The following is a 13,649-nucleotide window of genomic DNA, read 5'->3' on the forward strand; positions in this document are numbered from 1 at the left end:
GAGCACTGCCACGGGAGGTCAGTAAAACAGCTCTCACTCACACACCCCGAGCACTGTCACGGGAGGTCAATAAAACAGCTCTCACTCACACTCCCCGAGCACTGCCACGGGAGGTCAACAAAACAGCTCTCACTCACACACCCCGAGCACTGCCACGGGAGGTCAATAAAACAGCTCTCACTCACACCCCGAGCACTGCCACGGGAGGTCAATAAAACAGCTCTCATTGACACACCCCGAGCACTGCCACGGGAGGTCAATAAAACAGCTCTCTCCGACACACCCCGAGCACTGCCACGGGAGGTCAATCAAACAGCTCTCACTGACACACCCCGAGCACTGCCACGGGAGGTCAATAAAACAGCTCTCACTGACACACGCCGAGCACTGCCACGGGAGGTCAGTAAAACAGCTCTCACACACACCCCGAGCACAGCCACGGGAGGTCAGTAAAACAGCTCACACTGACACACCCGAGCACTGCCACGGGAGGTCAGTAAAACAGCTCTCACTCACACACACCGAGCACTGCCACGGGAGGTCAGTAAAACAGCTCTCAATCACACACCCCGAGCACTGCCACGGGAGGTCAGTAAAACAGCTCTCACTCACACACCCCGAGCACTGCCACGGGATGTCAGTAAAACAGCTCTCACTCACACCCCGAGCACTGCCACGGGAGGTTAGTAAAACAGCTCTCACTGACTGACCCCGAGCACTGTCACGGGAGGTCAATAAAACAGCTCTCACTCACACACCCCGAGCACTGCCACGGGAGGTCAATAAAACAGCTCTCACTGACACACCCCGAGCACTGCCACGGGAGGTCAATAAAACAGCTCTCTCCGACACACCCCGAGCACTGCCACGGGAGGTCAATAAAACCGCTCTCACTCACTCACCCCGAGCACTGCCACGGGAGGTCAGTAAAACAGCTCTCACTCACTCACCCCGAGCACTGCCACGGGAGGTCAATAAAACAGCTCTCACTCACACACCCTGAGCACTGCCACGGGAGGTCAATAAAACCGCTCTCACTGACACACCCCGAGCACTGCCACGGGAGGTCAATAAAACAGCTCTCACCGACACACCCCGAGCACTGCCACGGGAGGTCAATAAAACCGCTCTCACTCACTCACCCCGAGCACTGCCACGGGAGGTCAACAAAACCGCTCTCACTCACACACCCCGAGCACTGCCACGGGAGGTCAGTCAAACAGCTCTCACTCACACACCCCGAGCACTGCCACGGGAGGTCAATAAAACAGCTCTCACTGACACACCCCGAGCACTGCCACGGGAGGTCAATAAAACAGCTCTCACTCACACACCCCGAGCACTGCCACGGGAGGTCAATAAAACAGCTCTCACTGACACACCCCGAGCACTGCCACGGGAGGTCAATAAAACAGCTCTCACTGACACACCCCGAGCACTGCCACGGGAGGTCAATAAAACAGCTCTCACTGACACACCCCGAGCACTGCCACGGGAGGTCAGTAAAACAGCTCTCACTCACACACCCCGAGCACTGCCACGGGAGGTCAGTAAAACAGCTCTCACTCACACACCCCGAGCACTGCCACGGGAGGTCAATAAAACAGCTCTCACTGACACACCCCGAGCACTGCCACGGGAGGTCAATAAAACAGCTCTCACTCACACACCCCGAGCACTGCCACGGGAGGTCAATAAAACAGCTCTCACTCACACACCCCGAGCACTGCCACGGGAGGTCAATAAAACAGCTCTCACTGACACACCCCGAGCACTGCCACGGGAGGTCAATAAAACAGCTCTCACTGACACACGCCGAGCACTGCCACGGGAGGTCAATAAAACATCTCTCACTCACACACCCCGAGCACTGCCACGGGAGGTCAATAAAACAGCTCTCACTCACACACCCCGAGCACTGCCACGGGAGGTCAATAAAACAGCTCTCACTGACACACGCCGAGCACTGCCACGGGAGGTCAGTAAAAAAGCCCTCACACACACCCCGAGCACTGCCACGGGAGGTCAATAAAACAGCTCTCACTCACACACGCCGAGCACTGCCACGGGAGGTCAATAAAACAGCCCTCACACACACCCCGAGCACTGCCACGGGAGGTCAATAAAACAGCTCTCACTCACACACGCCGAGCACTGCCACGGGAGGTCAATAAAACAGCTCTCACTCACACACCCCGAGCACTGCCACGGGAGGTCAATAAAACAGCCCCCACACACACCCCGAGCACTGCCACGGGAGGTCAATAAAACAGCTCTCACTGACACACCCCGAGCACTACCACGGGAGGTCAGTAAAACAGCTCCCACTCACACACCCCGAGCACTGCCACGGGAGGTCAATAAAACAGCTCTCACTGACACACGCCGAGCACTGCCACGGGAGGTCACTAAAACAGCTCTCACTCACACACCCCGAGCACTGCCACGGGAGGTCAGTAAAACAGCTCTCACTCACACACACCGAGCACTGCCACGGGAGGTCAATAAAACAGCTCTCACTCACACACCCCGAGCACTGCCACGGGAGGTCAATAAAACAGCTCACACTGACACACCCGAGCACTGCCTCGGGAGGTCAATAAAACAGCTCTCACTGACACACGCCGACCACTGCCACGGGAGGTCAATAAAACAGCTCTCACTCACACACCCCGAGCACTGCCACGGGAGGTCAATAAAACAGCTCTCACACTCGCACACCCCGAGCACTGCCACGGGAGGTCAGTAAAACAGCTCTCACTGACACACCCCGAGCACTGCCACGGGAGGTCAATAAAACAGCTCTCACTGACACACGCCGAGCACTGCCACGGGAGGTCAATAAAACAGCTCTCACTGACACACCCCGAGCACTGCCACGGGATGTCAGTAAAACAGCTCTCACTGGCACACCCCGAGCACTGCCACGGGAGGTCAATAAAACAGCTCTCACTGACACACGCCGAGCACTGCCACGGGAGGTCAATAAAACAGCTCTCACTGACACACCCCGAGCACTGCCACGGGAGGTCAGTAAAACAGCTCTCACTGACACACCCCGAGCACTGCCACGGGAGGTCAATAAAACAGCTCTCACTGGCACACCCCGAGCACTGCCACGGGAGGTCAATAAAACAGCTCTCACTGACACACCCCGAGCACTGCCACGGGAGGTCAATAAAACAGCTCTCACTCACACACCCCGAGCACTGCCACGGGAGGTCAATAAAGCAGCTCTCACTGACACACCCCGAGCACTGCCACGGGAGGTCAGTAAAACAGCTCTCACTGACACACCCCGAGCACTGCCTCGGGAGGTCAATAAAACAGCTCTCACTGACACACCCCGAGCACTGCCACGGGAGGTCAGTAAAACAGCTCTCACTCACACACCCCGAGCACTGCCACAGGAGGTCAATAAAACAGCTCTCACTCACACCCCGAGCACTGCCAAGGGAGGTCAATAAAACAGCTCTCACTCACACACCCCGAGCACTGCCACGGGAGGTCAATAAAACAGCTCTCACTGACACACCCCGAGCACTGCCACGGGAGGTCAATAAAACAGCTCTCACCGACACACCCCGAGCACTGCCACGGGAGGTCAATAAAACAGCTCTCACTGACACACCCCGAGCACTGGCGCGGGAGGTCAGTAAAACAGCTCTCACTGACACACCCCGAGCACTGCCACGGGAGGTCAATAAAACAGCTCTCACTCACACACCCCGAGCAATGCCACGGGAGGTTAATAAAACAGCTCTCACTCACACACCCCGAGCACTGCCACGGGAGGTCAATAAAACATCTCTCACTGACACACCCCGAGCCCTGCCACAGGAGGTCAATAAAACAGCTCTCACTCACACCCCGAGCACTGCCACGGGAGGTCAATAAAACAGCTCTCACTGACACACCCCGAGCACTGCCACGGGAGGTCAATATAACAGCTCTCACTCACACACCCCGAGCACTGCCACGGGAGGTCAATAAAACAGCTCTCACTCACACACCTCGAGCACTGCCACGGGTGGTCAATAAAACAGCTCTCACTGACACACCCCGAGCACTGCCACGGGAGGTCAATGAAACAGCTCTCACTGACTGACCCCGAGCACTGCCACGGGAGGTCAATAAAACAGCTCTCACTCACACACCCCGAGCACTGCCACGGGTGGTCAATAAAACAGCTCTCACCGACACACCCCGAGCACTGCCACGGGAGGTCAATAAAACAGCTCTCACACTCACACACCCCGAGCACTGCCACGGGAGGTCAGTAAAACAGCTCTCACTCACACACCCCGAGCACTGCCACGGGAGGTCAATAAAACAGCTCTCACACTCACATACCCCGAGCACTGCCACAGGAGGTCAATAAAACAGCTCTCACTCACACACCCCGAGCACTGCCACGGGAGGTCAGTAAAACAGCTCTCACTGATACACCCCGAGCACTGCCACGGGAGGTCAATAAAACAGCTCTCACTCACACACCCCGTGCACTGCCACGGGAGGTCAATGAAACAGCTCTCACTCACACACCCCGAGCACTGCCTCGGGAGGTCAATAAAACAGCTCTCACTCACACACCACGAGCACTGCCACGGGAGGTCAATAAAACAGCTCTCACTCACACACCCCGAGCACTGCCACGGGAGGTCAATAAAACAGCTCTCACTCACACACCCCGTGCACTGCCACGGGAGGTCAATAAAACAGCTCTCACTCACACACCCCGAGCACTGCCTCGGGAGGTCAATAAAACAGCTCTCACTCACACACCACGAGCACTGCCACGGGAGGTCAATAAAACAGCTCTCACACTCACACACCCCGAGCACTGCCACGGGAGGTCAATAAAACAGTTCTCACTCACACACCCCGAGCACTGCCACGGGAGGTCAATAAAACCGCTCTCACTGACACACCCCGAGCACTGCCACGGGAGGTCAATAAAACAGCTCTCACTGACACACCCCGAGCACTGCCACGGGAGGTCAGTAAAACAGCTCTCACTCACACCCCGAGCACTGCCACGGGAGGTCAGTAAAACAGCTCTCACTCACACACCCCGAGCACTGCCACGGGAGGTCAATAAAACAGCTCTCACTGACACACCCCGAGCACTGCCACGGGAGGTCAATGAAACAGCTCTCACTCACACACCCCGAGCACTGCCTCGGGAGGTCAATAAAACAGCTCTCACTCACACACCACGAGCACTGCCACGGGAGGTCAATAAAACAGCTCTCACACTCACACACCCCGAGCACTGCCACGGGAGGTCAATAAAACCGCTCTCACTGACACACGCCGAGCACTGCCACGGGAGGTCAATAAAACCGCTCTCACTGACACACCCCGAGCACTGCCACGGGAGGTCAATAAAACAGCTCTCACTCACACACCCCAAGCACTGCCACGGGAGGTCAGTAAAACAGCTCTCACTCACACACCCCGAGCACTGCCACGGGACTCTGCCGTTTCCGCTCGGCCCACCGGGGCCGGAGAATCGGCGGCAGGCGGCAAACACGCTGCTCCTCGGAGAATCGCGTGCCGGAGTCGCGCGGTTGGGCCGATTCTCCGGCCCGGCGCGAGGCTCGGAGAACCCCGCTCCTTGCTTTCAGCCAACCAGCTCCTGCACAGGCGGGACATGAGCAATGCCACGGGAGGATCACTTTCTGATGACGAGAGCAATCCCCAGGGAGCTCAGCTGGTTTCTGGTAACAGCCGTGCCTCTGCTCTACAATGAGTGACGCCACTGTGGCGGGGGAAGGTGGGAGGTGGACGGGGGGGGGGGGCGTTGTTTGGTGGTGGTGTGTGGGTGGGAGGGGTGGGGGGGGTGTAGATGCTACTTCTGGTCGCGCCACAGGAGGCCCGGACACCGTTTTCTGTGAAGGGTCAGGGCAGACTCCAGCTCAGTTACGTCCATCACTCTTCCTCCACTTGCTTTCCAGGGGAAGATGTCGGCAACACCGGCCTGCTTCGCCCACCTGACCCACATGCTGATGCCCCTGGCCAACGGTAAACTGCTGCTCTCGCTGGAGGTGAGTGTGGAATTAGGAGCCGAGTCTGCGCAGGCCTGTCACGTCACGAGGAAGGGTTGGGGAAGGGGCGAGATCGGTGTGGGGGGTGGAGCCTGCGAACACTCTCCTGATCTCGATCCGACCAGGCAAGTGGGACTGTGGTGCTATCCCACATTCCCAGGAATCGTCACTAAACGCTGGTTGCTCAAGCAAGACAATCGCCCAATGAGGAATGAGTGCCGTCACAATGGCGGTGGGCAAGGGGCTGTGGGAATTTGGTTCAGTAACTCTGTGCTTGACTCCAGTGTGGGATAGAGAGGTGTTGGCATAATATGGCACAGAATGTTAAACCTAGCGGTAGGATTGAGGGATCCAGGGAAAAGGTAGGGATTAAGGGTGTTATGAGGTAGGGGTGTTCGGAACCCCCAAATGTATCATGGAGTTCAACCAACCTCCCCCTTTAATGCTTTTCCGAGCACACGGCTTGTTCCCTAGGTGTGGGATTACAATTATGGACACCTGAGTTTTTAAACACAAAACAATGTTTATTCCATGAACTCAACTTAACCTCTTAAATAAACATTGGATCTCTTAACACCCCTTACTTCAAAGATAACCCCGAAAATATTACAACAGTAAATAATCCCTCAAAATGTTCCTTCAAACTTCCAAGAGACTTAACACCTTTAAGCAGAAACGCATCAGATTAAAGGCTTTACTATTATGAGTTTATATCACCCAAATGATCCAGAGATCGTCTTTCATGGCAGAGATCACAGCAGGTTCAGCTCACTGCAAAACACACACTCCCCAAGCTCTTTTCCTCAAAACTGAAATTTCAAAATGGCTGACCTGAGCTCAGCTCCACCCACTCTCTGACATCACTGTTTTCTTAAAGGTACATTGCTTAAACATCCATTTCTTAAAGGTACTCTCACATGACAAGGGATGTTGGGAGAAGGTGAAGAGTGAGAGATATGGGGCGAAGGTGGGGATTGAGGGACACGGAGAATGTGGGGATTGAGGGAAATGGGGAGACGGTGGGGATTGAGAGAGACAGGGAGAAGGTGGAGATTGAGAGAGATTGGGAGAAGGTGGGATTGAGTGATAGGGGGAGAAGGTGGGATTGAGCGAGATTGGATTGGATTGGATTTGTTTATTGTCACGTGTACCGAGGTATAGTGAAAAGTATTTTTCTGCGAGCAGCTCAACAGATCATTAAATACATGGGAAGAAAAGGGAATAAAAGAAAATACATAATAGGGCAACACAACACACAATGTAACTACATAAGCACTGGCATCGGATGAAGCATACAGGGTGTAGTGTTAATGAGGTCAGTCCATAAGAGGGTCGTTTAGGAGTCTGGTGACAGTGGGGAAGAAGCTGTTTTTGAGTCTGTTCGTGCGTGTTCTCAGACTTCTGTATCTCCTGCCCAATGGAAGAAGTTGGAAGAGTGAGTAAGCCGGGTGGGAGGGGTCTTTGATTATACTGCCCGCTTTCCCCAGGCAGCGGGAGGTGTAGATGGAGTCAATGGATGGGAGGCAGGTTCGTGTGATGGACTGGGCGGTGTTCACGACTCTCTGAAGTTTCTTGCGGTCCTGGGCCGAGCAGTTGCCATACCAGCTTGTGAGAAAAAGGGAGAAGGTGAGCTTCAGGGATACTGGGAGATGGGATCAGAGCACGGGGAGCAACGGTGGAGAGTGAGCGACACAGATAAAAGGTGGAGATTGATGGATACTGGATTGAAGGATATGGGGGAGTTGGGATTGAGGGACATGGGGAGATCGAGGGACTTGGAGAGGCGTTTGAGGTTGAGAGACATGGGGAGACGGCAGGATTGAGAGACTCGGGAGAAGGTGGGATTGAGGGATACGGGGAGCAGATGGGATTGAGGGACATGGGGAGAAGGCGGGATTGATGAATACATGGAGAACATGGGATTCCGCGACAGGGGGAGAAAGTTTGATTGAAGTACTCCCTCCCATAGGAACAGGAGGAGGCCATTCAGCCCCTCGAGTCTGTTCTGCCATTCAATGGAGGATCTGTGGCCTAACTCCATATTCCTGCCGTTGGCCCACATCCCTCAGTATATTTGCTAAACAAAAATCCATCTACCTCAGATTTAAAATTAACAACTGATTGAGCTTCACCTGTTGTGTGTGGGAACCAGTTTCGAACCCAACACCCTCTGAATGAAGACGTTCTTCCCACCATCTCTCCTGAACAGTCTAGCCCGAAGATCCCGACCATTCCCCTGAGTTTTAGAATCTCCAATCAGTGGAAATACTTTATCTCTATCGACCCCCTGTTACTATCTCAAAAATGTTGACCAGATCACCCCTTAACCTTCTGAATTCTGGCGAACAGGCCTAATCTGAGTGATCTTGCCTCGTAACCCAACCCGTGTAACCCAGATATCATTTTCGTAAACTTACGTTGCATTCCCATTCGGAGTACTGTGTGCAATTCTGGTCACCTCCTTATAGGAAGGGTGGAAGCATTGGAAAGGGTGCAAAGGAGATTTACCAGGATGCTCCCTGGATTGGAGGGTGGGTCTCATGAGGAAAGGTTGAGGGAGCTAGGGCTTTTCTCTTTGAAGCGAAGGAGGATGAGAGGCGACTTAATAGAGGTCTATAGGGTGATGAGGGGGATAGATAGAATGGACGTTCAGAGACTATTTCCTCGGGTGGATGTAGCTGTTACAAGGGGGCATAACTATAAGGTTCGGGGTGGGAGATTTCGGAGGCATGTCCGAGGTAGGTTCTTTACTCAGAGAGTGGTTAGAGTGTGGAATGGACTGCCTGCTGTGATAGCAGAGTCGGACACTTTAGGAACTTTCAAGCGGTTATTGGATAGGCACATGGAGCACACCAGAATGACAGGGAGTGGGATAGCTTGACCTTGGTTTCGGACAAAGCTCGGCACAACATCGAGGGCCGAAGGGCCTGTTCTGTGCTGTACTGTTCTACGTTCCCTCCAAGGCCAAACTATCCTTCCTCGGGTGTGGTGCCCAGAACTGCTCACAGTGAGTGGGGTCTAACCAGGGTTTTGTAAAGTTGCAGCATAACCCCTGTGTCTTTATACTCCAATCATCTGGATATAAAGGCTAGCATTCCATTAGCCTTTTTGATCATTGTCTGCACTTGTTCCAGGCATTTTAAAGATCTCTGCACCTGAACCTCCAAGTCTCTTTGGGCATCCGCTGTATCTAACCTCTTTCCATTTAGAAAGTACTCTGCTCTATCCGCTTTTGGTCCAAAATGGATAACCTCAAACTCGCTTGCGTTGAATTCCATCTGTCCCAAATTAGCCCATTCAATATCTCCTTGCAATATCTCCAATGCCACCTAACTTTGTCTCATCCGGGGGCAGCAATGTGGCGCAGTGGTTAGCACTGGGACTGCGGCGCTGAGGACCCGGGTTCGAATCCCGTCCCTGGGTCACTGTCCGTGTGGAGTTTGCACATTCTCCCCGTTCTTATGGGCCAGGGTTTAGAGAACCCCAGAGTGTATCATGGAGTTCACCTGACCCACAACGTTTACTAGATTGTGGTATGGGGAGCACATGGCCCACTCTACAGGTGTGGTACAGGAGAAATGGAAAAGTGTTTCTTAAAGCAAAACAATGTTTATTCTATGAACTCAAGTTAACCTTTTTAAAACATACAGTGAACATCTTAGCAACCATTAATTCAAATACAACCCCCAAAGAATACAACAGTAAGTAATCCTTTAAGCTTTCCATTTTACATCTATACAACTTAAAACACCTTCCAACAGAAGCACATTAGGTTTACATTCACTTCTGAGAACGTTTATAATTCTGAATTCACCAAATGACCAAGAGATAGTCTTTTGATGGCAGAGAGAACAGCAGTACACCTGCTCTGTCTGGCTTCAGCTCCAACACTGAAAACAAAACTAAAACACACCCTGCAGCAAACAGCCTAAAACGAAAGTAAAAAGCTGACAGACAGTCCCGCTCCACCCACACTCTCTGACATCACTGCAGTCATAAACACCCATTTCTTAAAGGTACTCTCACTACAGATATTTGTATACACACCCATTTATAAACACCCATTTCTTAAAGGTACACTCACATGACACCATGCCTGCGTGGGCTTCACCCCCACAACCAAAAGATGAAATGGTTAGGTGGATTGGCCACTTAATTGGAAAAAGAAAAATAATTGGGTACTCTAAATTTATTGTTTTTAAACTTTGTATCGTCCGCAAATTTGACTATGTGGCTTTCTCTGCCATCATCCAAGTCATTAATGAATAGTTTGAATAACTGAGTCCCCAATACAGATCTCTGTGGTACACCTCTAGCTGATTAGAGTATTTACCCGTTATCCCCACTCTCTGGCCCATGCCACCTAACCAGTTTCCTAACCATGTCAATAATTTGCCCTCAACTCCGTGGGCTGCCAGCTTAGTGAACAGCTCTTGTGTGGGACTTTATCAGATGCCTTCTGGAAGTCCGTATAAATGACATCCATAGACATTCCCCTGTCCACTACCTCAGTCAGCTCCTCAAAAAATTCAATAAGGTTAGTCAGGGATGACCTTCCCTTCGCGAATCCATGCTGGCTCTCCCTGATCGATCAAACCTTTCAAGGTGTTGTTATCCCACCCCTGATTATAGATTCCAGCAATTTCCCCACCCACAGACCTCAGGCTAATCGGTCTGTAATCCCCTGGTTTCCCCCTTCTTAAAAAGTGGAGTGACGTGTGCAATTTCCCAATCCAGAGGGACAACTCCTGAATCTAGAGAACTCTTGATGATTATAGTCAGGGAATCTACAATGTGCCCCCCTACTTCCTTTAACACCCTTGGGTGGAAACCATCAGGTCCTGGCGATTTCAAACTCTTTATTTCCAAGTTACTGATGCTGTATTAATTCCCCGTCCTCTATCGACTATTATTTTTTGGGGGATTTCCGGCAAGTTATCCTCCTTTTCTACTGTAAACACTGAGATAAAGTCATTGTTCAACACGTCTGTCATTTCCCCAAGGGGCTGGTTTAGCTCACTGGGCTAAATCGCTGGCTTTGAAAGCAGACCACGGCTGGCCAGCAGCACGGTTCAATTCCCGTACCGGCCTCCCCGAACAGGGGCCGGAATGTGGCGACTAGGGGCTTTTCACAGTAACTTCATTGAAGCCTACTTGTGACAATAAGCGATTTTCTTTTCATTTCATTATCACTGACAATATCGCCACTTTCAGCTTTTAGGGGCCCACGTTGCTCTTTACCACTTTCCCCACACCTGTAGCATCTCTTCTAGATTTTGATGCCTTTGCAAGTTTCCTTTCATAACCCCTCTCGGTAGCTCTTGCAAGCTGCTTCACGACCGTTTTCTGCTCCGTTTGTCCGCATCTGTGCTGCTTCTTGTATTTTTGTGCCCCCCCCCCCCCCCCCACTCACACACACACACACACACATTTGTTAGTTTAAAGTCCTTGTGACCCCCCCCCCCCAAAAAAAAGGGGAGGTCATCTGGGACTGTGGCGACTTTTACCCTTTCTGCTCGGACCCTGGTCCCCGATCGATTCACGCGGAGAACGTTCCAACAGTACAAAATAAAAGCAAATTACTGCGGATGCTGGATTCTGAAACGAGAGAGAAAATGCTGGGAAAATCTCAGCAAGTGTGGCAGCATCTGTAGGGGGGGGGGGGGGGGGGGGAGAGCTAACGTTTCAGTTTCGATGACTCTTTGTCAAAGCTAACAGAGAAAGTGGGGAATATTTATACTGTGGTGTGAGAATGAAAGATGAGTCATAGCCACAGAAACCCAGGGAAACCGGGTGCTAATGGCCACAGAAACCAAGGGGAAAGATTGCTACATACCCAAGTGCTAATGGCAGTCCCCAGAGAGGACAAAAGATGTGAGGGGCCAAACAGCAGGGGAACGAACATCAGAGGATGAACTGTAGATGTGGGGGGAGGGGAAGGGGGAAGCAAAGAGGAGAAAGATGAAGCAAAGGTGGATAAGATTGGGTGGGGGGGGGGGGGATTAAATATATATTAAGAAAGAAAGAAATGGTAAAAGGCAGTTAGAATGAAATGAAAACAAATGGGCGGAGGTGGGATAGAGCTGATCATCTGAAGTTGTTGAATTCGATGTTGAGGCCGGAAGGTTGTCACGTGCCGAACCGGAAGATGAGATGTTGTTCCTCCAGTTTGCGTTGAGCTTCGCTGGAACATTGCGGCAGGCCAAGGACGGACATGTGGGCATGGGAGCAGGGTCTTGTGTTAAAATGGCAAGCAGCAGGAAGGTCAGGGTCCTGAATGCACACGGACCGAAGATGCTCAGCAAAGCGACCACCCAGTCTGCGTTTGGTCTCTCCGATATAGGGGAAGCCACATTGGGAGCAGCGAATGCAGTAGACCAAATTGGAAGAGATGCAAGTGAAACGCTGCTTAACCTGGAATGAGTGTTTTGGGCCGGGAATGTTAAGCATGAAAGAGGGAAAGGAGCAGGTCCCAACAGTACAGTTCCCCCACACCCGTCCCACCTTCCTGATATTCCCCAGTGGGTATCTGCCTTCCCCCTCCTCGGCAGGGCAGCCGGCAAGGTTGACCAAGATGGAGCACTGGCTCGAAACCTGGTGGTACCTGTTTAACCGACTCGTTTCCCCTCTCGGTGTTCAACAGGGCGGCTTCAACCTGCAAGCGACGGCGGATGCCACTGCGGCCTGTCTGAAGGTGCTGCTTGGGGACCCGTGCCCCCAGCTAATCTCCACGTCCTCCCCATGCCAGAGGTAAGAGGGGATGGGGGGGTTCAGAGGGTGGGCAGGCTGACTGCTGAGGTTGTCTTCCTTTGCGGTGACCCTGGGTCTGATGATTGACCGTGGGAAATGTGACCCTTTCCGTAGCTGTCTGACCCCACACCTCCAGGATCCACGCAGGAATCGCTTTGTTTGGATGAAGCTGCAGTAATCTGGCTCCCCCAATCAACATTCCCTTCTCCAGCACAGTCCTCATGTCCCTCAATCCCCTCTTTCTTCCGTGTCCCTCAATCCCCACAATCTCCCCATATCCCTCAATCCCTATCCTCTCTCTGTATCCCTCAGTCACCATCTTCTCCCCATATCCCACCTTCTCCCCGTATCCCTCAATCCCCACCTTCTCCCCGTATCCCTCAGTCACCATCTTCTCCCCATATCCCACCTTCTCCCCGTATCCCTCAATCCCCACCTTCTCCCGATATCCCTCAATCCCCACCTTCTCCCCATATCCCTCATTCCCACCTTCTCCCCATATCCCTCAGTCGCTATCTTCTCCCCGTATCCCTCAGTCACCATCTTCTCCCCATATCCCACCTTCTCCCCGTATCCCTCAATCCCCACCTCCCGATATCCCTCAATCCCCACCTTCTCCCCGTCTCCCTCAATCCCCAGGTTCTCCCCATATCCCTCAATCCCCACCTTCTCCCGATATCCCTCAATCCCCACCTTCTCCCGATATCCCTCATCCCCACCTTTTCCCCATATCCCTCATTCCCCACCTTCTCTCCATATCCCTCAGTCGCTAACTCCCATATTCCTCAGTCGCCATCTTCCCATATCCCTCAATCCCACCTTCTCTCCATATCCCTCAATCCCCACCTT

The 13,649-nt window shown here is 52.6% G+C and overlaps 1 protein-coding gene across 2 annotated transcripts in view; it reads left to right on the forward strand.

Annotated features, from left to right (window-relative positions):
• Nucleotides 1-13,649, forward strand: part of hdac6 (histone deacetylase 6) — a 249,740-nt gene that overhangs the window by 137,938 nt on the left and 98,153 nt on the right. For both annotated transcript variants that reach the window (XM_072487920.1, XM_072487921.1), the window contains exons 13-14: nucleotides 5,961-6,050; nucleotides 12,694-12,800. In XM_072487920.1, the coding sequence (XP_072344021.1) occupies nucleotides 5,961-6,050; nucleotides 12,694-12,800 (197 nt within the window). The remainder of the gene's footprint in view (nucleotides 1-5,960; nucleotides 6,051-12,693; nucleotides 12,801-13,649) is intronic.

This window comes from Scyliorhinus torazame, chromosome 22 (assembly GCF_047496885.1).
Source record: "Scyliorhinus torazame isolate Kashiwa2021f chromosome 22, sScyTor2.1, whole genome shotgun sequence".
Lineage (NCBI taxonomy): Eukaryota > Metazoa > Chordata > Chondrichthyes > Carcharhiniformes > Scyliorhinidae > Scyliorhinus > Scyliorhinus torazame.